General features: G+C 37.2%; 1 protein-coding gene across 5 annotated transcripts in view; it reads left to right on the top strand.

Annotated features, from left to right (window-relative positions):
* Positions 1–5557: 5557 nt before the first annotated feature.
* Positions 5558–25078, top strand: part of TANK (TRAF family member associated NFKB activator) — a 94154-nt gene continuing 74633 nt past the window's right edge. For 2 of the 5 annotated variants that reach the window (XM_003990801.6, XM_045033866.1), the window contains exon 1: positions 21390–21541. In XM_003990801.6, the coding sequence (XP_003990850.2) occupies positions 21534–21541 (8 nt within the window). In that variant the 5' untranslated portion in view covers positions 21390–21533. Of the gene's footprint in view, positions 5796–21038; positions 21177–21280; positions 21542–25078 lie in introns of those variants that run through there. The other 3 variants (XM_006935315.5, XM_006935314.4, XM_045033868.1) reach the window with 3 other exon arrangements.

Consider the following 25078-nt stretch of genomic DNA (forward strand, 5'->3'; position numbering starts at 1 on the left):
AAACTACCTTAAACAATAAAAAAAGACTTTGGGGATTACATAATAACAAAGTCAGGAACTTCAAAGTTGATTGATTCAGAGACTCAGAGATACCATTAAAGATTCATTTTTGTCTATCACTCTTTCTGGACACCCAGTGGTGGCTTATCTGAAGCTTTTTGTACAGTTAGGCTGGCTGTCAGACATAACAAGCTTTGTGCATCCTTGTTTACTCTCAGTGAGAAAGTGACCTCTGTATTCCAAACAAGAGTACTGGGATTCACCAAGATCATTGCTTACCCATGTATCAGGAATGGAATTAGCTTCCCAAACAGTACATAGGCTATAAGGGGGAATAAGAAAAGTCAATATGGATGCTGCATAGATGAACCAAAATACCTTGCTAAATAATTTAATTTCCTCTGTCAGGTTTTCCTGCAGTCCTTGTACATGTTCACATTATGATTTTTACAGAGACAGTAAATAAAAATATGACAAGGAATAAAGAACATAACAAAAAACCTTTTATATAGTCTTACCATGTGCTCAGTGTTTTAAATGTTTTGCATATACTCACCAATTTGATCCTCAAAAGTACCATAAGATTTAGACAAGAAGCTATTCAAGAATGGAATCAGGATCTGGAATATAGGCAATATGGCTCAGGTATCTATGCGCTTAATGCTTCTGCTACAATGCCTCTTAACAAAGAGGTGATTTTCAATTCCTCTGATGTGTTAAATAAAAAGCTCGGTTCTATGGTACCCTCTCCCCAGAGGTGATCAGCATAGAGCAACTGGTGAATGAAGGACTGATGAATAAATGAATGGCATGGAAAAGCAGTGCTTCTAGGATTTTTTTCCCCAACCAAACAATATTTTAAAACTTGAAACCCAATGACAAGAGGCAAAACACAACACCAATAGGGTAATTAGAAAAAGTTCTCTAATCACACCCCACTCAGCTTTCAAACCTTTACAGCATCCTCAAATTATAAAGTCTGAGATGATCAAGTACTTTGGAACTAGGTTGTCTAATGCCAGTGGAAATCAGTCAACACCATCAATCAGCTGCTTGATATTGACAAAATCAACCTCTTGGAGTCTGTTTCTCCTTCTTTGAAGTGAAGGGATTCCACCAGGTTATATGAAAAACAACATGCGCACACACACACACACACGCACACACGCATGCACACATACACAATTACTCTTACACTTCCAGCACTACTTCAATCTTTCCTCCTCAAACAATAGCTTGTGATTTTACTTAGAACCATGTTTATTGACTCTTTCATCATGGCTCTGGCATCCCTCCAAATATGAACAAATTCAAAGGCAACTGGTAAACCAAAGAACAAATAACACACAAAGAGCCCTGAAATCTTTCTGTGAGCTTCAACTAGTTAAGCCTTCCAGTGTGCCCCCCGGAATCAAGCTAAACAGTTTCCAAAGGGCAGATGTCTTTGAAAGTTTGACTTATTTTATTAAAGCCATAAAAAAACCCAGAGTTTATGGATTATCCTTTTTGTCTCTCCCTCTTTTCTCTTCTAATTTCTATCTCATTGTCATTGCGTCTTAGAGGTTACAGATGGGTTAACATGGGTTTTTTTAATCTCCTCATTTGTAGAAAATTACAAGTATGAACTATTAATCCTGCTAATATTAGAAACTATATCAGGACTAAATTACCGTACTGTATGTGTTTGCATAGAAAATTATTGACGACCTTAATGACTTTAAGCATCTCGCAGGAATTTCAATTTCATGAATTCATAAATCCAAAAGAAATATGTTTCCAGTAATGCAAATTTGTTTTCTACCATTTACAAATTCTGGATCTCTGTGAAGGAGCCAAGTAATTTTTATTTTCTTTGTTCCAATATCTAAACCATTTTTCAGGATTTCTCAGTTTAGAAAGAAAATGCCTGTGAGACTCATTCTTTTGGTCAGTGGTTCTCATTAACCTTGGACAGGAGAAATCCCAGTATATAGATCAAAATAAAAAGGCTATTTGGCAATAAACTAAATGTATCACTACCTTGGCCACTAAAAGAGAAAGTAGGATGCATAACATCAGACGCAGACATTTCTATAGTGAGGTGCATTTATTCCTTGATGAAATTTTGTCAACTTATAAGATTTTTAATGGAAAGTTAGATAGTTCACGTTGTACCCTGAAGAAAGTACCATGGGTTTTGCTTTTGTGTGTGACTTACTAAATTGTACATAACAGATTAGAAAGGAAAAAATTGAAGGATAATTAAATCTTCACAATCAAAAGGTGCACTGTCATTTTCCTTAACTAATGACATTGAATCTGCTCCCAGTCTGTCCTATTTTCCTAAATTGATATTTTAGAAAAGGCATGAAGTCTAATTCACTCTTCCACTCTCAGCAAAAACCCCCTTCTGCATCACCCTCCTTTTCCTTTCCCATCTTCTTGTTGTCTCTGATTACACCATTCTTACATGCCCATCCTAAAGCCAAACTAGTGCATATCGAGCAGGGATTGGAGGTGATATACTCTGTTCATTAACTTCTTGTCAGTCTGGCAGCTTTCAAAATTAGGCATAAGAAGAAATAAAAATTGGTAGGGAAAACATCTGAACTTCTTTTCACCTCCTCTAAAATTCCATAGTATCAGTGAATGAGAAGATCTGTATTAAATAATGTGCCCTATAATGGACATCAGCCTGCCAGCAAGTGGAGGCTAGAAAATTCTACTGCTTCTACAAATACCATGCCTGGAACAAGGATCCACCCTGAAGTTTCCCATGTGATCCATCATCTGAACCAAGTTGCTCAATCAGCTACCTATCCCATGCAGCCCAGCTGTTTAACTAGCTTCTTGGCCAGAGTTGCAGGTACTTGGCGTCCCCTCATGGAGGAGAGAACCTATCCCTGAATCCCAGTCAGCAATGAAGGGCACTGACCTTCCTGCCCTCCACTTTTCCCAGGGAAGACTTGCTTTCCTAGAATTCTTCTTAGGAAGACCTTTCACCCAGATCTGCCCTGAGAACACTGCCACCCCAAGGTGGCATTATTTGTTCATTATATGTTCATTATTTGATTAGAAACTCCTTGGCCACTCTCCTCCTGACTTTTGCCTCTCATTCTCTAATTTGGGCTTGGAGCACCCTCCCATCTCCTCCTGCCCTGGTCATCGTACCCTAACCTTTGCCATATTGGCTTGGTGCCATTTTGCTCCTTCCTCCCCTGCAGTAATCTCCACATTTCTATCAGCCTGGTCACGGGGTTTATGACTCTGAGAGGAAAAAAGGAGGGGGAGGGAATAGGAAAAGGAACTGATAAAGACAACAGAGTTAAGAACTTACATCTGCCTCACATGTTCTGCCTAGAGCCAGAACCAGTCGGTGGCACAGGTTTTAAATACCATACACTCAAAAACATTTTCAAAAATCTCTAACTACAGCTTCTCTGTCTTGCCTCAAGACCCTCTTGCAGCCAGTGCCCCTCCAGGTTGAGGCCAAGTACTCAGGACTAGCCTGCTCTGCAGGCGCTTGGACATCAGCCAAGCTCACATGCCAAAGTAACTAGAAAAGGGAAAGGGCACAGAATAGAGAGATCAAAAGGGCATTTCCCAGTTAAGACATCAGCACCACTTTTTTTTTAAGGTGTATTTTTAAAATTCTGCTCATGGGAAAATATAAATTTTTGAGAAGAAAATTCTCCTTCCACTGTTTTATTTTGTGGTACTTAGAGTATTAGATAGGTTTTATTTTTCCGTTGTATACAAGAGAGTTTAATGTTTGATATCAGTAAGATAATTTGTAAAACACAAAGTGCTGAAAGAAATTAATATTTCACTGTATGTTAGATGAGTAAACGGAATATTTTTCATTACAAGCTAACTCATCATTTTAGACATTTTAAAAAGTATTTCCTTTTCAGGGGCACCTGGATGGCTCAGTCAGTTAAGTGTCCGACTTCAGCTCAGGTCCTGTCTCCCAGTTGGTGGATTTGAGCACTGAGTCGGAGCCATCAGGCTCTGTGCTGACAGCTCGGAGCCTGTAGCCTGTTTCAGATTCTGTGGCTCCCTCTCTCTCTGCCCTCCCCCCCCACTCACACTCTCTGTATCTCTCTCTCTCTCAAAAATAAATAAACATTTTTAAAAATTTTTAAGTATTTCCTTTTCATAGAATAATGTCATCATGGGTAGAAATATCTCAGACTTATTTAACATCTAATTTAAGAGAAGGCAATGTTTTAAAGTAGAAAAGAAACTAGGAGCGCCTGGGTGGCTCAATCAGTTAAGCATCCGACTGGTTCAGGTCATAATCTCAGTTTGGAGTTCGAGCCCCACTTGGGACTTCACGCTGACAGTGCAGAGCCTGCGTGGGATTCTCTCTCTCTCTCTCTCTCTCTCTCTCTCTCTCTCTCTCTCTCTTTCTCTCTCTCTCCTCTCTCTCCTCATAGGATTCTCTCTCTCCCTCTCTCTCTGCCCCTCGCGCACTCGCACCTTCTCTCTCAAAAAGTAAATAAAATAAAATAATTAAAAAAATAAAAGTCCTTAAAAAAAAGAGAGAGAAGAAAAGAAACTAGACTGACAATCAGAAGTTCTAAATTCTAGTCATTCTTCTGACCGTGGAACTTCTGGTAAAGTCTCAAATTCCTCATCTGCAAAATGCAGAAATTGAACAAAGAGACTCTCCACCTTTTGTTGTTGTTGTGATTACGGTCATTTTCCTGCTCAATAACTTGCTGTGCTGAGAGCATAGTACAGTAAAAAAAAAAAAAAAAAAAAAAGTGCACTTGGATTCAAAGCCTCAGATGTCTCTAACTTTCTTTGTGACTTTGAGGATTTGCCCTCTCCTGTTTCCTCATCTGTAATAAAAAGGAAATGGAACATATGGTGTCTCAGGACATTTCCAGCTCTAAAATTTTATAACAAAGAAAAATGTCTATGGTGCCTATGCTGCCTTCCATCTGCATGTAAACTCGATGTTTTGCTCCAAGTGGCCTGAGAAGAATACACGCATTTGTGGAGCATTTCCCCAGTGTGCTAGAACATGCACTCATCCATATGAACAGGGCACCTCAGCTCCCAAGGGGAAAGCTGAATTAAGAGCCTTTTTTGCTTCACCTTTTTCATTAGTCCCTGAGGTGGTGCTCTGGCATCCAGCATAAACTTTATTATTACCAGGCTTCACCATGTGACCTCTGTAGGCCTTGAAGCAAAGACAACCACCCTCAAGTCTAGTCATTACCTGCTGTTTATAAATATGCCGCTTAGGTTGAAAAATGCCTTCTTAAAAGCCAAAAAAAAAAAAAAAAGCGCCATTTATCAAGTGAACTTTAAAATTCTCTTGCATGAAAATGTGTTTCATACAAAAATATTTTTGTGTTTACAACTTCCGGATTTTTGTTAAAATGTCCTAACTATTCAAGAAAAAGTATCTTTGATTCAGAAGGAAGTCAGGGCTATAGTCATGGGTGGTTTACAGAACATTTTCTGGTAGTCTTTACTTCATTTCAATATCTTGCCACGATTGGCTGTTGAGAGCTACAAATAAGGAAGTCTTCAATTTAGGGGATTTCTCAGTGGAAGTTCCCAGTTCAACACAAGGGAGAGCTCAGGACAGTTTGGGCGGCATTGCTAGAGTCTGCAGATAAAGTTTCCAGACTCTGTAACTGCCTACGTCTTTCAAGAGCACTACTCTGTGAAGGAAGACTTCTAACTTGGAAAAGAGATAAGCCAAACTTGGGTTGTTCCTACCAATTCTCAACTAGCAAGGTGGACTGGATGTCTTAGACTGAAGCGTTGCAGATTTGTTCCGCTCTTGCTTCTGCAAAGTGAGTAATTTATGACATGATTCGATAATGCCTTGTATTCATTGTCATAACTGGAAATTTGGCCTTTAAAAAATAGGGCCCCTAGCCGAGACCAAAGAAAATTTTTGAAAATACTGTGCTCTTTTTACATTCCTCTCAACTTCTAAGAGCAAATGTATGTCTCTACTTGAAATAATTTTTTTAAGTTTATATCTGGAATATAGATCTTCTCCAATGAGTGGTTTTTATAACATAATGTAAGACTTGAAAGATATGTATTTGGCATATGTTAAGGTATAATTAGCTTACTAGATTTAAAAGTAAAATAATACTGTATATATTTGTACTTCTGGGGAGCTAAATTCTTAAAGATCACTTCTGGCCTGATCCAGTGTGTCCATTCAAAAATTAACTCAAGTTTAGTATTTTTTCATCTCCTAAGAAACATATGCCAATGAATATTTTTTTTACAGTAAAATATTAACCTTATAGACAACTTTGCATTTCCTATCTTAAAACATTTAAGAGTTCACCATTACGGTAATCCAGGCTTATTTGATTACCAATTGGCTGTTATATTCATTATCAAAAATGAATATTTAAGGATTGTGTACTATTTCTTTAAGTTTTTTCTTAAGGATAGTCCTAGGAAAAGTTGATAGTTTGGACAGATTAAACATCAGAAATCATTATTAGCATCAATAGCTGCCATTTATTGAATGTCCGCTAGAGAAAAAGTTACAGGATCTTCCAGCTAGTAAGTGGCAGACCCAGGGCTTAAACCTGAGCCCTGAGGTTCAGGGCTGGACCTGACTGAGGTTCCTGCAAGCAGCTAGTAGGGCCCTACGGCCAACATCCAGTTATTTCCTTAAACACTTGTGACAGTAAAAGACATGGCCAAGTGGAAACTTTTAAATACATTCGTTAAATTCTGCCAAGAAAAAACAGTTCTAGCTGGAATTTCATGGAACTTAGGCACTAATTGAACGAAAAGCTCATCCGTACAATACAGAACCTTCCTGTCTGCACACATTATTTTTCTTTCCGTATATTAAGGCCTTGGGAAACATATAGGTTCTTTGTTTATTATCAAATGTATTCCAATATATTTTATCGTTTTTGTGTGTAGAGTTGGGGACGCTATTGGAGAGGGATGTTCTTTCCGCTGTATTTTCTAACTAATTACTGCTATCATTTAGGAGGGTTCTTTATTTCATATTTTTATCTTGTATCCAGCTATTATATTGTTCTTCTATTTGTTCTAAATTAGTTAGGTAATTCATATGTGATGCCTGTTTAGGAAAAATATAATTTTTTCTCCTTTTTTTTTTTTTTTTTACTTCTCTCCAAAACTTCTAGAACAGTGTTTAATAACAGAGGAGATAGCAGCTAACCATGTCTTGTTCTGATCTCAGTGGGAATTTCCCTAGTGGTTAACATTAAGAATGACGATGGCTGTTGGTTTGAGATAAATACATTTATCATGAAAACCAAGTAACTACCAAATCTACTTCTCATTCTATTTTAGTAAAGGTGTATCAGTACTTCATGTTAAACAAATTCAATGTAATTTTGGTATTATTATAGACAACTCTATGGTTTGTCTACTTTAAAGTATATAGTGCTCTGCTGTTACACAATATGGTAATTGCATTATTTAAAATTTCTATGTTATCAGGGCACTTGAGTGGCTCAGTCAGTCAAGCTTCTGATTCTTGATTTCAGCTCAGGTTGTGATCTCATGGTTTGTGAGTTCAAGCCCCACATCAGGCTCTGTGCTGACAGTGTGAATCCCTGCTTGAGATTCTCTCTCTCTCTCTCTCTCCCTCTCTCCCTGCCCCTCCCCTGCTTGCACTCTGTCTCTCAAAATGAATAAATAAACTTAAAAAAACATGTTATAAAAAATCATGCCTCCATCATAAAGGTAGATTTATAATATAAAGCATATTTAGTTATTGCTTTAGTTAAAATAATAAATTAGTTGATCAAAATGAACCAAGCCAAACCTACACATTTCCTCATTTTCTCTTTATCCACATGCTTAGATGCCTCTCCTCTATTATTTTGGCTTCACAATTTAGTTCGCAGCTCAAATTAACAGAAAAGAATGAAAACAATGTGGCATAGCCAAGGAACCCTATCCAGGCAGGGTAACCAGATACTCAAACAAAGCAGCTGTTCCTACAGCTTTGTGCAAAAAAGCTTTCTCCTTATTATGACTGTGCTAGTTGTAAGCCACAACTCTGTTATAACCAACAGTGGTGTGCAAAGTATGTGTCCAAATTAATTAATTTTATAACTGCTTTGGATTCTGTGTCTCCCTCTCTCTCTGTTTCTCCCCCACTCATGCTCTGTCTCTGTTTCTCAAAATAAATAAATGTTTAAAAAAATCAAATTAATTAATTTTATGCCAATTTATATTAAGAAAATGTATGCCAAAAGAGAATTATCTGGGGGTGCCTGGGTGGCTCAGTTGGTTAAGTGTCTGCTTTGGCTTACTTAGGTCATGATCTCATGGTTCATGGGCTTGAGTCCCACATAGGGCTCTGTGCTAACAGCTCAGAGCTTGGAGACTGCTTTGAATTCTGTGTCTCCCTCTCTCTGCCCTTCCCCAACTCGTGCTCTGTTTCTCTCTCTTAAAAAATAAGCATAAAAAAATTTTTTAATAGAAATTTAAAAAAAAGAAATATCTGTAATTTACTGAGAACCTTTGCTTTCATTTTCACAAGTGAAATGAATCTGTATTTTTATTTTCTGATAAAAATACCAAAGTTTTCTATGTTCTAAAAAGGTTTAATGAGAGTTTTCTGTTCCTTGAAATATTTAAAGAGCAAATCTTCACACTGTTTATCTTTGGCACCCACTTTTGGATGTAGTTCTTTAAAAGCTTTCTGATATTTTCTATGGTTATTGATATTGTTGGATTTTATGCTGTTTTTTTCACGCAGTTTAGGTTGCTTATAAATGATCTTTGTCATCAAATTTTTCAAAGGTATTACTATACACAGTATTCTCGTACTTTTTTATAATCTCCATAATCATGTAGATAACCCTTTTTCATTACCAATTTTGTTTATTTATGATTTCAAAGGTTTTTTTTTTAATGTTTATTTAAGAGAGAGAATACATGGGCACGAGCGGGAGAGGGACAGAGAGAGGACACCGAGGATCCAAAGCAGGCTCCGAGCTGACAGCAGAGAGCCTGATGCATGGCTCAAACTCGTAAACTGTGAGATCATTACTTAAGCCGAAGTCAGATGCTTAAATGACTGAGCCACCCAGGCCCCTCGTTATTTTAAGTTTTCAAAATAAGTTTGCAGTTTTGTTTCCTCTTTGATCCAAGAATTATTTAGGACAACGAAGTCTTTTTTCAGTTAATAGATTTTGTTTGTTTAGAACAGTTTTCAATTTAGAGAAATGTTGAGCAAACACAACAGTTTCCACACACCACCCCATCACCCGGTGTCCCCGATTATTAACATCTTACATTAGTATGGTACATTAAGGAACCAGTATTCGTACATGTTTCTTAACTCAATGCATAGTTTATTCAGATTTTCTTATTTTCTCCCTTTTTGAAAAATTGAGGTAAAAGCCACATAACATAAAATTAAACTTTACAAAGTGAAAAATTCAGTGGCATTGACTACATTCACAAGGTTGTGCAACCAACCACTTCTATCCAGTGTTAAAACATTTTTATTACCCCCAAAAGAAAACTCTGTTGTCCATTAAGCAGTGCTCTGCTTTTCTTGCTCCTCTCAACCTCTGGCAATCCATGTTCTGTCTCTATGGATGGACCTGTTCTGGATATTTCGTGTGAGTGAAATCATGTAACATGTGACTTTTTCTGACTGGCTTCTTTCATTTAACATAATGTTTTCAAGATTCATCCATGCTGTAGCATGTGTCAGTACTTCATTCCTTTTATGGCCAAGCAATATTCTATCATATGTATATACCTCAATTTGTTTATCCATTCATCTATTGTTGAGTAGGATAGTAGGGCTACTTTCACTTTATGGCCATTGTAAATAGTGCTGCTATGACTATGCATTTACATGTATATGTTTGAGTACCTGTTTTCAATTCTTCCTGGGTATATACCAAGCAGTGAAATTGTGCAGTCATATGGTAATTCTCTTTAACTTTTTTTTTTTTAATGAATTTTTTTTTAATTTTTTTTTTCAACGTTTATTTATTTTTGGGACAGAGAGAGACAGAGCATGAACGGGGGAGGAGCAGAGAGAGAGGGAGACACAGAATCGGAAACAGGCTCCAGGCTCTGAGCCATCAGCCCAGAGCCCGACGCGGGGCTCGAACTCACGGACCGCGAGATTGTGACCTGGCTGAAGTCGGACGCTTAACCGACTGCGCCACCCAGGCGCCCCTCTTTAACTTTTTTAAGGAGCAACCAAACTCACTTATTAGCTCTAGTAGCTTTCTTGTGGATTCCTCAGGATATTTTCTGTATATAAAATAATGCCATCTGTAAATATAAATATTTTTACCTCTTTCTAATTTACATGCCTTTTATTTCTTTTTCTCGTTTAATCCCTCTAGCTGAAACTTTCAGGACAATGTTGAATAGTAGTGGTGAAAGAAAACATCCTTGTCTTTTCCTGATCTCAGGGGGAAAACTTCTGGTCTTTCATCATTGAGTATGATGTTAGCTATGGGTTTTCATAAATTCTCTTTTTTGTGTTGTAGAAGTTCCCTTCTATTCCTAGTTTTCTAAGTCTTTTTTTTTTTATTCATGAAAGGATGTTAGTTTTGTTAAATGCCTTTTCTGCATCAGTAGAGAGCATCATGTAGGGTGTTTTTCCTTTATTCGATAATGTAGTATATTTCATTGATTTTTTTTTTCTTTAACCATCTTTGCATTCCAGGGAAAAATCACATTTTGTCATGATGCATAATCTATTTAATATGCTATAGAATTCAGTTTACTAGCATTTTGTGGAATCTTAAATCTTTACTCATAAATCATGTTGGTTTTTAGTTTTCTCTTTTTCTGGTGTTTTTGTCTGACTTTGCTATCACAGTAATGCTGGCTTCTTAAAATGAGTTGGGAAGCATTCCCTCCTCTTATATTTTTTTAAAGCATTTAAGAAGGATAGATGCCAATTCTTTTTAAAGTGTTTGATAGACTTCTCCAGTGAAGCCATCTGGTTCTGGACTTTTCTTTGTTGGGAGGTTTTTGATTACTGATTCAATCTCTTTGTTATAGGTCTGTTCAGGTTTTCTGTTTCTTGTAGATTTAGTTTTCATTGTTTGTGTGTTTCTAGGAATTTCTACATTTCAGCTAGATCATCTTATTTGTTAACAGATAGTTGTTTATAGTATTGTCTAATCCTTGTTATTTCTATATGGTTGGTAACAACGTCTCCACTTTCATATCTGATTTTAGTTACTTATTATTCTCTGAAAAAGTTTTGTCAATTTTGCGGTCTTTTCAAAGAACTGACCTAGCCTTCATTGATTCTTTTGTTTTTCTATTCTCTATTTCATTTATCTCTGCTCTAATCTTTATTCTTTCCTCCCTTCTGCTGGCTTTGGGTTTAGTTTGCTTCTTTTTCTAGTTCCTTGAAGTGTGAAGTTAGGTTATTGATTACAGATCTTTCTTCTCTTCTATTGTAGATGTTTACTACTATTAATTTCTCTCTGAGCACTGCTTTCACTCATTCCATAAGTTTTGGTATAGTACAATTTTGTTTTCATTAATCTCTAAGTAAATCTCATTTTCCTTGTGATTTCCTCTTTTGATTGGTTGTTTAAGAATGTGCTGCTTACTTTGCACATATTTGAGTTTTCCAGTTTTCCTTCTGTTAATTGGCATCTAGCTTCATTTCATTCTGGTTAGAAAAGAAACTTTGTATGGCTTCAAGCTTTTTAAATATATTGAGGCTTTTGTGTGTGTGTGTGGCCTACCATTTGATTTATCCTGAAGAAGTTTCCATTGAGAGTAATGTGTCTTTTGCTGTTGTCGGGTGGAGTGATCTATATATGTCTGTTAAGTCTAGTTGATTAATACTATTATTCAAGTTCTCTCTTTTTTCATCTTCTGTTTTCTACCCATTATTAAAAGTGGTAAAGTAAAAAAAAGTGGTAAGTAGTAAAGTCTCCAACTGTTATTGAGTACTGTCTGTTTCTCCCTTCAATTCTATCAATATTTGCTTCATACATTTGGGGGATCTATTGTTTGGTGTGTATATGTGGATAATTGCTGTATCTTTTTGATTAATGGCCCTTTTGTCAGTGTATAATGTCCTTCTTTGTCTCTTGTAACAGTTTTTGATTTGAAAGCTATTTTGTCTGATGTTAATATAACCACCCCCATCTTTCTTTTGGTTACTGTTTGCATGGAAAATCTTTTTTCCATCATTTTACTTTCAACTTATGTCTTTGGATCTAAAGTGTCTCTGGAAGGAACCATATCATTTGATCATGTTACATTATCCATTCTGCTAAGTTTTGCCTTTGGATTAGAAAGGTTAATTCATTCATATTTAAAGAAATCACTGATAAGGAAGAACTTATTTCTGCCTTTTTGCTATTTAATTTCTGTATGCTTTATACCATTTTTCTGTTCCTCACTTCTTACATTAATGTCTTCTTTTGTGTTTAATTGGTTCTTGGCTTTGTACCACCTTATTCCTTCTCATTTTATTTTATGTATTTTTTTCAATGTTGTCTTAGTGCTTACCATAAGCATTACAATTAGCAACTTAATTTGTAACTATCCAATTTGAATTAATACCAACTTAACTTCAATAATATACAAAACCTTTACTCCTATACAGCTTAGCTTCTCTCTTATGTTGTTGTAATAACAGATTTTTATCTTTATACACTATGTACACATTAATATAGATTTATGATTTTTAAAAGCATTCATCTTTTTTAAATCATGTAGGAAATAAAAAGAGGAGTTATAATCATGCTGGCTTTCATATTCACCAATGTAATTGCCTCTGTCAAAGTTTATTTTTTGTAATGCTTTGAATTATTGTCTAGTAGCCTTTTATCTGAGCCTTCAAGACTCCCTTTATCTACTAACACTGAACTCCTTCAGTCTACTAGCACTGAACTCCTTCAGCTTTTGATTATCTCAGAACATCTTAAATTTTCCTTAATTTTTGAAGAATAGTTTTTCTAGATAGAGAATTCTTGGTTGACATCTATTTTTTTTTTTTAGCACTTTAAATATGTCATCCCACTGCCTTCTGAATTCCATGATTTCAAAGTGAAATTGGTTGTTAATCTTACTGAGGCTCCCTTGTGCATAATGAGTCACTTCTGTCTTACTATTTTCAAGATTCTTTCATCTGTGGCTCTCCATGGTTTGCTTATAATATGCTTTGGTATAGATCTCTTTGAGTTTATCCTTCTGGAGTTCACTGAGTATAACATTCAGAGTTTGACAAGAGAGAAAGGGAGGCGAACCATTAGGAGGCTAGTATGATACATTAGAATTGATGGTGTCTTGAACAAAGAGTGGCAATAGAGACAGAAAATGGCTATGAAGACAGTGTTTAACAATGAGGACAGAAAGTATATGCATGCAAGAAATGTTGCAGAGGAGTACTCATATAAGTTACCTTATTGGGGGACTGATTAAATGTCAAGAAGTAAGAGTTTTATAGCTTTGTTATATGGGCAATGTTTGCTTTTCATTCTTCCTCTCTTAATGTGAAAAAATAACCATAAAAATTTGAATTCTACTTATAGCTACTCACCTTCACATTAAAAAAGAACCTAAAACAATATATGTTCAATTATTATTGTTAAAAGGACATCCTATTTATTATTTCTTATTCCTACATGTAGAAGATAAGAAAATTAGTAAATTAGAACATTTTACTTCCTGCCACTTCTCTTCCACCCACTTGAGTTTTTGTTTCCATAAACAAGAATTTTAGAATACATTCTTATTAAGCTATTTATTTATACTTGCACTTTATGTCTTCAAAGTTACTTTTAATAGCCTCATTATATTTGCTACAGATTTTTACTTAATCCAATAATTAAATTATTCCCAATATTTAGAAATATTTCTTTTATCTCAGAATTTTACCTTTCCTTCTTTTTAAAAGTTTGATTCCCTTCTTGACCAACACAAGTGTATCTTCAACTATTTCAGGAAGTGGGTGGTATATTTGTGAGCCTTGAAGTATCAAAGAATATCTTTGTTTTCATTTCCTATGTGAATGACAACTTGGGTGGGTATAGACTTTAAAAGTTAAACCTTTCCCATGTAATTATAGATGTTATTCTGTTCAGCTTCTGAAGCATAATGTTGAAGATAGTCTATTTTTTTTCTATTTTTCTTTCTTTGCAAGTAATTTATTTTTTTTCTTCCTGTATTCTTGTTGAATTTTTGCCATACTTTAGATATAAGAAAACTTCCCTCATCTCTCAAGCCTGAACTCAAGCCTCTCCAGTGTGTTTTCAAAGTACCCTATACTTAACCCGTATTGTAATATTGTAATACCACATTGTGGAGCAATTGCCTGCTTCTTCTATGTGTGTTACCCACAACAGACAGGAAGTTCTTTTAAAGTAGGACTGTGTCTTAGTCATCTTTGTAGCCCCAACTTTTAGCACATAGCAAGCACTCACAAAATATTTGCTGAATAAATAAATTGATAGATCATTTAATATCAAAATTTTATCAGGATATGTCCAAGTGTTTGGTCTCATTCCATTAATTATGTTTCAAAACTTAGAGTCCTTTTCATCTCCAATTGCTTTGGATACATCTTCTGATGTATCTATAGTTGGTATTTCTGTTCCATTTACTCTGATCTTTTCTCCAGGAAGAAGGTAGAGAACTATCTTTCCACTATTCCATTTCATGGTTTTCTTCTGTTTGACCTTTCCATTGACATTTTTTTTTTAATTTTTTTTTTCAACGTTTATTTATTTTTGGGACAGAGAGAGACAGAGCATGAACAGGGGAGGGGCAGAGAGAGAGGGAGACACAGAATTGGAAACAGGCTCCAGGCTCTGAGCCATCAGCCCAGAGCCCGACGCGGGGCTCGAACTCACGGACCGCGAGATCGTGACCTGGCTGAAGTTGGACGCTTAACCGACTGCGCCACCCAGGTGCCCCTCCATTGACATTTGAGAGAGTTTTTCAAGCTTTTACTCTAATCATTGATTAATATTCTGTAGTATTGATTCCATCCTTGATTATGTTCAAATAATATCTGAATTTTGCCATTGCATGTTTCTATAATCTTAACTTATCCAACTTTGTTGTTATTTCTCCCTGCCTCTTAGCTAGGTCCTTCCTTTTCTTCGTCTAATATCCTGTCTAATATGACATCTCTTTTTTCATAGAAAATGCAAAGCAGATTTTTTCCATTTACTTATGCTTCTGGTAAACCATTTTCCAAAGTGTTCATTTTCTTTGCATTTTGAGAACTCTATTTTCTTCCTTTATACAGCATAATCTTCCAAAATGGATGCTTTGTCTTGTATTTTCTCATTCCCAGCATTCTATAGCCCTTACTAACCAGATGTATGGATTTTTCTTGGTTCTTCTCATTATCTGCTCGATTTCTATTAGTTCCTCAGCACAGATATAGAGCTGAGAGACAAGTAGACATGCACAGGTCACAGCTACACTTTTGCCTGAAGCTGACATTTATCAATTTTGTCACTATAGGTATTTACCTGAGCCCAAATCCCTTACTCTTATTGCCTAGTTATTTCACTATGAAGAGGAGAATTCCTGGTTAATCAGCAGCAATCACTGGTCTTTTCCTTGATAGGAACCATAGATTAAAAATCGAAGTCTCAGAGAGAGCCCAACACACAGCTCTGTCTGCTCATCCCTTTTCATTATTAGCTTCGCATACCCTTAAATATGGAACATTTGTCCACTCTCACTGGGATCATGTTGGTATGTGGTCCAAACCACAGCTCCAAAATGGACAACAGAGAGAAGTATTATTGGGTGATATTTGGGCAAAGAATTGTCAAATACTATGTGCAGGTCCCACATAGTAGTGGGGTTGTTTAATTGACTAGTAGGTGCCATGAGGCAGATAGTTTTATTACTATTCTTCAGGCCAATTATAACCATTACTATTCTTTATCTTCAAGCAACAAAGGTTATGTCCATTTCAATCCCACGGGTCTTGCAAATGATTGGAAATCCTGTCACATTTTGTTACTAGGATGCTTGTCAACAGGGTTACAGTTTCTCTTTTGACATCTTTTTCTGACTGAGAAAAAGGCACCCCTTTGGGGTATACTGAAGCCCAAGGGGGCAAGGTTTGGCAAGCGACCACCTCTGTCAGCTGGGTGCTCTGTACAGGGGAGAGCCTGCTCAGCCATCCATACATGCTGGATCTGGCCACCAGTTCTTCCTTTCAAAACTATTATGAGTTTTCATATTTCTCTAATTTTTCTTTAGTAATTTAATTTAGAGTCTAAGGCACAAACAGCTAGTCCAGATGTCATCCTGAATCAGAAGTCAACCAGATTCTATTAATAGTGATATTTCACATCAAAGATTTGGCTGAGATCATTGATGCATACCTGGCATTCCAAGTTGTAGTAGGTGTTTATACTGGCAGCTTTCCTTTTCCCTAGATTTATATTCAGAACTCTCGATAAAATATTAAGCAGTTTGAAAATAGAACCTAAAATATATTCAATGAGTATGCAGTTCTCATTTTCCTTTTTTTTTATTTTATTTACTTATTTTTGATAGAGAGAGAGAGAGAGAGAGAGAGCAAGAGAGGGGCAGAGAGAGAGGGAGACAGAGGGCAGAGAGTGGGACTCAAACTCATGAACCATGACATCATGACCTGAGCTGATATCAAGAGTCAGGTCCTTACCCTGCTGAGCCACCCAGGTGCCCCCCTTTTTTTCAGTTCTCATTTTCATCCCACTCCACCTCAAAGTCCTGCTTGCTAACCTAAGGTATATAAACATAATATGAATAAAGGAAAATTGTAGGGAAATTATGTCATCCTTTTAAAGGATTAATCCTCAAATAAATGTCTCAACTCAAGTCTTAACCTCAGTAAAACATACTGTATGTCAATTCTAAAAAATTAATCATCATTATAGAAAAAGGAAAATGTTTGAAACTGTTTTAGCATGAAATTCCTCTATCTATCCCAGCATGCATGCATGTTTCACACACTGGAGAAATATGTAGCCATTTCTCTTTATGACTACAATATCATGGAATTGAAAAGAGAGGAAAAAGTATATTTAAGAAATGTGTATGTTTAATTTTTTCTTCCTTATTCAAATTTTTTAGCATCTCCACGTTCAAAATGCTTATGCATTCTAGGTGTATTATTACTTTCCACCATTTCAATTAGAAGTCACCAAGCAGCTCTTTCAATTTACTAAAAAGTTGGATGAGTTGGACTTCATTAAAGTTAAAAATTTCTGCTCTGCAAAAGATAATGTGAAGAGAATAAAAACACAAGCCACAGACTGGGAGAAAATGCTTGCAAAAGATACATCTGATAAAGGACTGTTAGACAAAATACACAAAGAACTCTAAGTTCAACAACAAGAAAACTAAAAACCCAAATTTTATATTATTTTATTTTATTTTATTTTTATGTTTTCAATATATGAAATTTATTGTCAAATTGGTTTCCATACAACACCCAGTGCTCATCCCAAAAGGTGCCCTCCTCAATACCCATCACCCACCCTCCCCGCCCTCCCACCCCCCATCAACCCTCAGTTTGTTCTCAGTTTTTAAGAGTCTCTTATGCTTTGGCTCTCTCCCACTCTAACCTCTTTTTTTTTCCTTCCCCTCCCCCATGGGTTTCTGTTAAGTTTCTCAGGATCCACATAAGAGTGAAAACATATGGTATCTGTCTTTCTCTGTATGGCTTATAAAAACCCAAATTTTAAATGGGTCAAAGACCCTAACAGATATCTCACCAGAGAAGATGTATGTATGGATGGCAAATAAGCATATGAAAAGATGCTCCACATCATATGTCATCAAGGAAGTGAAAATTAAAACACAGTGAGATATACTACATGCTTGTTAGAATGGCTGAAATCCAGAACGCTGACAACACGAAATGCTGACAGGGATGTGGAGCAACAGGAACTCTCATTCATTGCTGGTGGGCATACATTGCTGGTGGTCCAGTCATTTTGGAACATAGTTTGATAGCTTCCAACAAAACTAAACATACTAAGGGTATCTGGGTGGCTCAGTTGGTCAAGCGTCCTACTCTTCGTTTCAGCTGAGGTCATGATCTCATGGTTCTTGAGACTGAGCCACTGGTTGGGCTCTGTGCTGACAGTATGGAGCCTGCTTGGGATTCTCTCTCTCCCTCTCTCTCTGCCCCCCCCCATAAGTAAGTAAGCATTTTTTAAAAACATACTAAAAATATATATGATCCAGCAATTCCACTCCTTTGTATTTACCTAAAGGCGTTGAAAACTTATGTCCACACAAAAACCTGCACACTTATGTTATAGCAGCTTTATTTGTAATCACCAAAAATTGAAAGCAACCAAGATGTCCTTCAGTAGGTTATTGGATAAATAAACTGGCACGCCCAAGCAATGTAATACTATTCAGTGCTAAAAAGAAATAAACTGCCAAGCCATGAAAAGACATGGAAGAAACTGAAATGTTTATTACTAAATGAAAGGAGTCCATCTGAAAAGGCTACGTACCTTTTTATTCCAACCATATGACATTATAGAAAAGGCAAAACTATGGAGACAGTAAAAAGATTAGTGGTTGCCTGGGACTGGGGGTGGAATGGATGAATAGGTGGCGCACAGAGGATTTTTAGGGCAGTGAAACTACACTACTATAGTATGATACTATAATGATGGATACATGTCATTATCTATCTGTCCAAACTCATAGAATGTACAACATGAAGACTGACCCCTAAAATAAACTATGGACTTTGGATGATAATATTACATTGATGTAGACTCATCAGTTGTGACAAATGTACCACTTGGTGGGAGATGTTGATAATGGAAGAGGCTTATGCATATATTGTACTTTCCACTCAATTTTGCTATAAACCCAAAACTGCCATAAAAAATAAATTCTTTAAAAAAACAGTGTTTTGCTGTCATGTTTAACTCAATTACTACTTACTACAGAAACTTTTCAACTGATCACAATGTTATATACAAGATATTTCTGTTTGTTTAAATGTTTTTTGCAATATATTTTGGCTTTAACTTTTAAAAGTAAGCTCAATATTTTAAAATGCACTGCAACTTGGCAGGCTTTTAAACCCTTGGACTTGCAGGCTTAAGGAAAGTAATGCAAATAACCATGGCTCAGAAGTGTAAGAAGAAAGTGAAGCAACCAGAACCTGATCCTCCTGCTCTAACAAAGAAAAACTACAATCCCAGGGAGCAAGATGCTGAGTTCCCATGAGAAGATACCACCTTCTAAGTTATGTGGGACCATGTGACCAGAAAAAAGGGAGCTCAAGAATTCCAGGGCTGGGCTTGAATCTTCAGAATGAAGAAAGAATCACTGACTGAAGACCTGTTCAGGCATGGCTTGGCCAAGATCCCTAGGACAAGAAAGTTCTCAGTTGCAGAAGATTTTGCCAAGTCTATGGATAGAGAACCTATGTTCTAGAGCAGGCTGTACCTGATAACAGCCTATAGTATTCACAGTCATTTTATTTATTTATTTATTTGTTTTTAATTTTTATTTATTTATTTTGAGAGAGAGAGAAAGAGTGTGAGCAGGGGAGGGGGGGGAGAGAGAGAGAGAGAGAGAGAGAGAGAGAGAGAGAATCTCAAGCAGGCTTGATATTATTGTCAGCACAGAGCTCAACGCAGGGCCCTATCCCATGACCCTGGGATCGTGACCTGAGCTGAAATCTACAGTAAGATTCTCATCCCACTGAGCCACTCCTGCTCATTTTAATCCTGTCTATCAAACTGTTACTTCAATGTCCTTAGTATGCTTGTGCTTGGTGATGAGGTCTTTTTCAAACAGCATCAACCCATGTAAGATATGTACAAAAGCAGTGAGAGTTCTAAAAATTTTTTAGGGGCACCTGGATGGCTCAGTCGATTAAGCACCCAACTTTGGCTCAGGCCATGATCTTTCAGTTCGTGGGTTCGAGCCCTGTGTCGGGCTGTGTGCTGATAGGAGCCTGGAGCCTGCTTCAGATTCTGTTGTCTCCCTCTCTCTCTGCCCCTCCCCCACTCATGCTCTGTCTCTCTCTCTGTCTCTCTCTCTCAAAAATAAATATATAATAAAAATATTTTTTAAATTAAATAAATAAATAGGTAATTAATATGGAAGCTTCTGAGAGTGCTATATGCATTCAGTCAGATGCAATTATGCTCCAGTCAATGTGGAAAGTCCTAGACTTCAATGCTGTCAGGAAGCTTCCACATGTGCAGTAGTTTCATGCAAAGAATCCCAGGGAAAACCTTGATGGTGGCAAGAAGCCAGCCTGACATGAGGCTGTCAGGACAATATCTTTCATTTGCAGAACATTCTAAAATTTACCATGTGCTTTTGCTTACATTATTGGATTGACCATTCATCCAGCGAAGTAAGTTATTACTGTCTCCATTTGTCAGATAAGAAATTAAGGTTCATTAGGTTAAGCAACTTGCCTGAACCAGCAGGTATAAGAGCTAAAACTGGGAGTTCCAGCATTTCTAGATGTAATGTCTAAAATTTCTATCTTGGAGAATATTCAGGCATGCCGAGGAAATGGAATAATGGGGAAGTCTTAATTCATGAGAATTTTCTATGAAGTTCTGCTTGTATTTACCAACTATCCAACTTCAGCAAGTATATTTAGTGAAAGGTGTTACTGTTGGGAAAAAGCCAAATGGGTGTGTGTGTGTGTGTGTGTGTGTGTGTGTGTGTGTGTAGTGCTTCTCAGTGTGGACCTTAACCACCTTAATCACATTCACATGAGGATTCGACAAAAATGCAGGTTCCAGGCTTCCGCCCACAACCCAGTTTGCTCTGAACTCTAAGATCTCTAGGGGTGAATTGGTAAATCTACGTCTTTAACAAGTCTGTCAGATGATTCTTGTGTGTGCTAACCCACTTACAGGGTGATGTTAAACCTGGTTATTTTCTCTTTAGGAAAAATTCTAACCAAGGCCGGCAGGTGACCTTTAACCTTGACATTGATGGTTTTTGGCTGCCGTCCTTTTTCCTTTCCCCGGTGAGACGGGACGGGGCGGGGCTTGGACGGGCGGGGCTTGGACGGGCGGGGCGAGTGTGGGTGGGGCGAGAGGGGTCTGGTTCGGCCTGGCCGGGTGGAGGGTGAAGGGTTAAAAGCTCTGCGCGCAGGCGCTGCCCTCTGAACAGGAACGGAAAGCAACTTCCGGTCGTTTCACTCGGCCGGGCGCCGCGGATCCCGGGCGCGGAATCCCTGAACTGTGAGTAAGAAACTTCGCGAGCGAGTTCGTCTTTCGGAACCCGTCGAACACAATGGCGGGGAACTTGTGTGTGTGAGCGAGGGCGGTGCGCTGGTAGTACTGGTGCCGCAGGGAAAGACGCCGAAGAGCTGCGGAGACAACCAGCTCTCAAGAGTGGAGAGGGACGTTGTGCGAGAGAAACCACCCGGGTGTACGTCCCAGAGCGGACCCGGGAGGGGTTTTCCGGGCCCGCGACGTCAGCGCTGCAACGCTGTCCCCGCCGTGACGCTCCGTGGGGAGGGATCCTGCCCAACTCCGCGTCCAGCGCTCGCGCCGACTTGACCTATTCGCCGGGAGACAGGGGAGGCAGGGCTTGCGATGTCTGGGTGAGCAGTGGGTCCCGGCACGAGTGTCCCAGACTCCCTTCGGGGCAAGGGTTGTCTTCCGGAAGCTAGTATTATCGTGGTTATTCTTTCGAAAACTTTTAAATAGGTCTTTCTGTTCTTCCCAAGGTTGTTGCATAATTCCGCTCTCTGCTTTCCTGTGGGGTGTCATCATAGCCGTGTCAATGAGAAGTGGGGTAACTTCCCCGAGGGTGACGGAGAGAATGGGTGGGCGAGGCGGAAAAAGCAAAAGCATACCCTACCCGCAGTGGGAACCAGGCGTTACTTAGGGTCTCCACTCTCGTGTGAACAGAAACAATGAGTTACAGGTGTAAAAAGCTGTGCTTGTCAAGCGAAGAACGTAGGGGGAAGATACTCAAACCAAGGAGTGGGTGTGTCCCTTGTTATACTGTAACAAGCAAAAGTAGAGCAGCCTTGCTATGTAAAGTGTCATTTATCTCACCGATGCTTTTGACAAGTTATCCTAAGGGAAAAAGGGGAGTAACAGAAGTGAAGTGATATGAAAATGTAGGAAAATAAAATGATCTTCCTGCTTACAATGGTTGGAATACACATTTCAAATGTAGCAGAGAAGCAAGTACTGTACTCTGTTGAAAAATTATTTTCTCATCATTTGGAAGGGGTGGAAAACCCCAAAATGATACAACCATGTATAAAGCCAACAATTTCTAAAGAAAATGAAACGTTCTCAGGCCTTTCTCCAGTCGTAGGTACTCCAAGACCGCCTACGTCTCTCTTACATGCACAAAACATGTTATTTCGTTCTCTTGTGAAAGTGAGATTGTATATACATACTATTCTGTTTTTTGAGTTTTCAGACCAAAAACTATATGGTGCAAGTCTTGCCATGCATAGCTCTATTTTATCTTAATGTCAGCATGGTATTCCTCTAAGAGCATATACCATAACATAGTTAACTATCTCTTAATGTGGCTTGTCCCTATATTTTGCCCATTATTATTCAAAATTATTTATCTGTATTTGATTAGAGTACAGATATATTAATCCTTAATGAAATATATGGCAGATATTTTCAAGAACTGTCAGTCTTTTGGTTTAAAATGCCCAGGTTTTGTTTTTGTTTTTTATCACTTAAGGCAGTTCCTACTCAAAAATTATTAAAATATTTTCCTATATTGCCTGTTAATTATTTTATAGTTTTTTATGCTCTACTCTTTAAAACATCTCAAAATTATTTTTGTACATTATATAAGATAGGGATTTAGCCTTTTTTTTCCGAACTCATTTGTTAAGATCAATTCTTCCTGACTAGAAATACTACCTTAGTATAATAAATTTACATGGGTCTTTTATTATTATTATTATTATTATTATTATTCTGTCACTTTGTTCTATTTGTCTCTCCCTATACAAATACCAATCTCTTTGATTCTGGCATTTTTTTAGTAATTCCTAAAACAAGTCCTTCTTCATTTATCTTTTTCAAATTTTCTTGAATATTACTGCACTCATTTTGACATAAAATTTAAAGTAAACTGTTTATGTTTCATTAAAATAATCCTTTGGGCTGTTTTAGCTATTATATTCACTAATACTTTGTGGCTGGTATGTAGATGAGTGATTATACATCTGGCCAATTTTCTAAATTTATTAGTTTTAATAAATATCCCCCCTTGAATTTTCTAGGAAAACAATCATTTAAACGTAGTCTTATCTTTCTTTATACTTTTCTTCTTTCTTTGGTTTAATGAATTGCTAGTTTTTCCAGCCTAGTGATATGTAATAACAGTGATTCCGGCTGTCCTTTTCTTATTTCTTAGTTTTTGGATACTTTTACCATGTCATCATTAAATATGGCATTTACTATTAATTTCCAATAAGTTCTGTTTATCAAGGAAGTGTCTTTAATATTTCTAGCTTACTAGGAGTTTTCGAAAGAGTGGATTTTGGATCAAGGTGTGTGTGTGTGTGTGTGTGTGTGTGTGTATGTGTGTGTGTGTGTGTGTGTGTGTGTGTGTGTTTACATTGGCTAGCATATTGCGAGCAATTTTGAATAATAGATGTTGAGTGTTCATTTGGTCTGTATATTTCTTGTTGTTAAGATGATGTCTTCTCATTACTACTTAACTAAACATTTTTATCAGGAGTGAAAGTTGAGTTTTGTCATATGGCTTTTAGGCATCTGTCGTGACCTATTGTGTGCTTTTCTTTGACCTATTAGGATGATGGGTTATTTTAGTTGATTTCCAGTTTGTGAACCAACCTTACAGTTGATCATGGTGTAATATTTAAGCATATAGGTTCCTTTTTGGTAACATTTTTACTTAAAATCAGTAATTGGGTGTCATCTATAGTCCTCTTCTTCTGAATTATCTTTGCTAAAGTTTGATATCAGGGTTATGATGGTTTCCTAAAAAGAACTGAGAAGAGTTCCTTCTTTCTCTGCTCTGAAGTAGTTTAAAGAGCATAAGAGCTCTCTATTCTTTGAAGATCTGAAAGAATTAACTCATGAAACCATCTTGGCCTGAAAGTACTATTGTTCTTAAAATAGCAACATCCACAGAAAAAGGCTCAGAACTTAAAAAAGCTAACAATCAGAAACTCCTCAGGGTAAATCTAAATAAATGAAAGAGTCTAAAATACCCGTATGTTGAGAACAAAGAAGAATTCTGTGTTTATCCTAGTCCTTTCTCTCCCCCACCTCTTTTTTTTTTTTCATGGTCAGAGAAAATGCTATAGGTAGGCTGAGGCTGATAATAAAAGGTATTGCTGTCCTTTCCTCTATTCCAGTTATACTGTAAAGAAAGTAAAGGGTGTTGCTTCTACATGGGCAAGTTCTTCTATGCCTTGAAGGAAACCAGGAATGACACTCAACTGGGAAAGCATCAGTTTCACTTTGTTGTCATTAGCTTCCCAATTTTGTTGGGAAATTTCTTTCTTTAGAGGTAATAACCAAGCTTACATGCTACTGTAGCCAAATCCCATAAGAGGGTTCCAAAATGAATTGGTGAAAAAAACATACAAGCTCAGCATGCCTGTACTTATTTAATATGAAGTGAAAATTATTAACACAGTCCAGATATGTGTGTGACACGTGCACACACATAGAACAGGGATGGCTTTTAACAAGTACAAACCACCAAAGGCCACCTTTTTTCTAGACTAATAGTTTACTGTTTATATGTGGATAATAGTGTATTTTGTACTCTTTGGTAGAGTTATTACCTTTTTTTTTTTTTAAATAGGCTTCACGCCCAGTGCAGAATCCAACTCGAGGCTTGAACTCCTGCCCCTACAATTAAGACCTGAGCTCAGATCAAGAGTCTGACACTCAACCGACTGAGCCACCAGGCGCCCCGAGTTATTACCTTTTATAAATGATTATTCCAGACACTTTTTGATCACTGTCAAGAATATGACCTTAGGCGGGTAATGTCATATAACAGTATACATCTGTAAACTATGGAGGACTTTAAGACACTCATAAGTGCTGTTTACAGAAAGATGCAGTCATTATCTGAATGCTTGCATATTTGAGTATTTTAACTGACTTTGTAT

This window comes from Felis catus, chromosome C1 (assembly GCF_018350175.1).
Source record: "Felis catus isolate Fca126 chromosome C1, F.catus_Fca126_mat1.0, whole genome shotgun sequence".
Lineage (NCBI taxonomy): Eukaryota > Metazoa > Chordata > Mammalia > Carnivora > Felidae > Felis > Felis catus.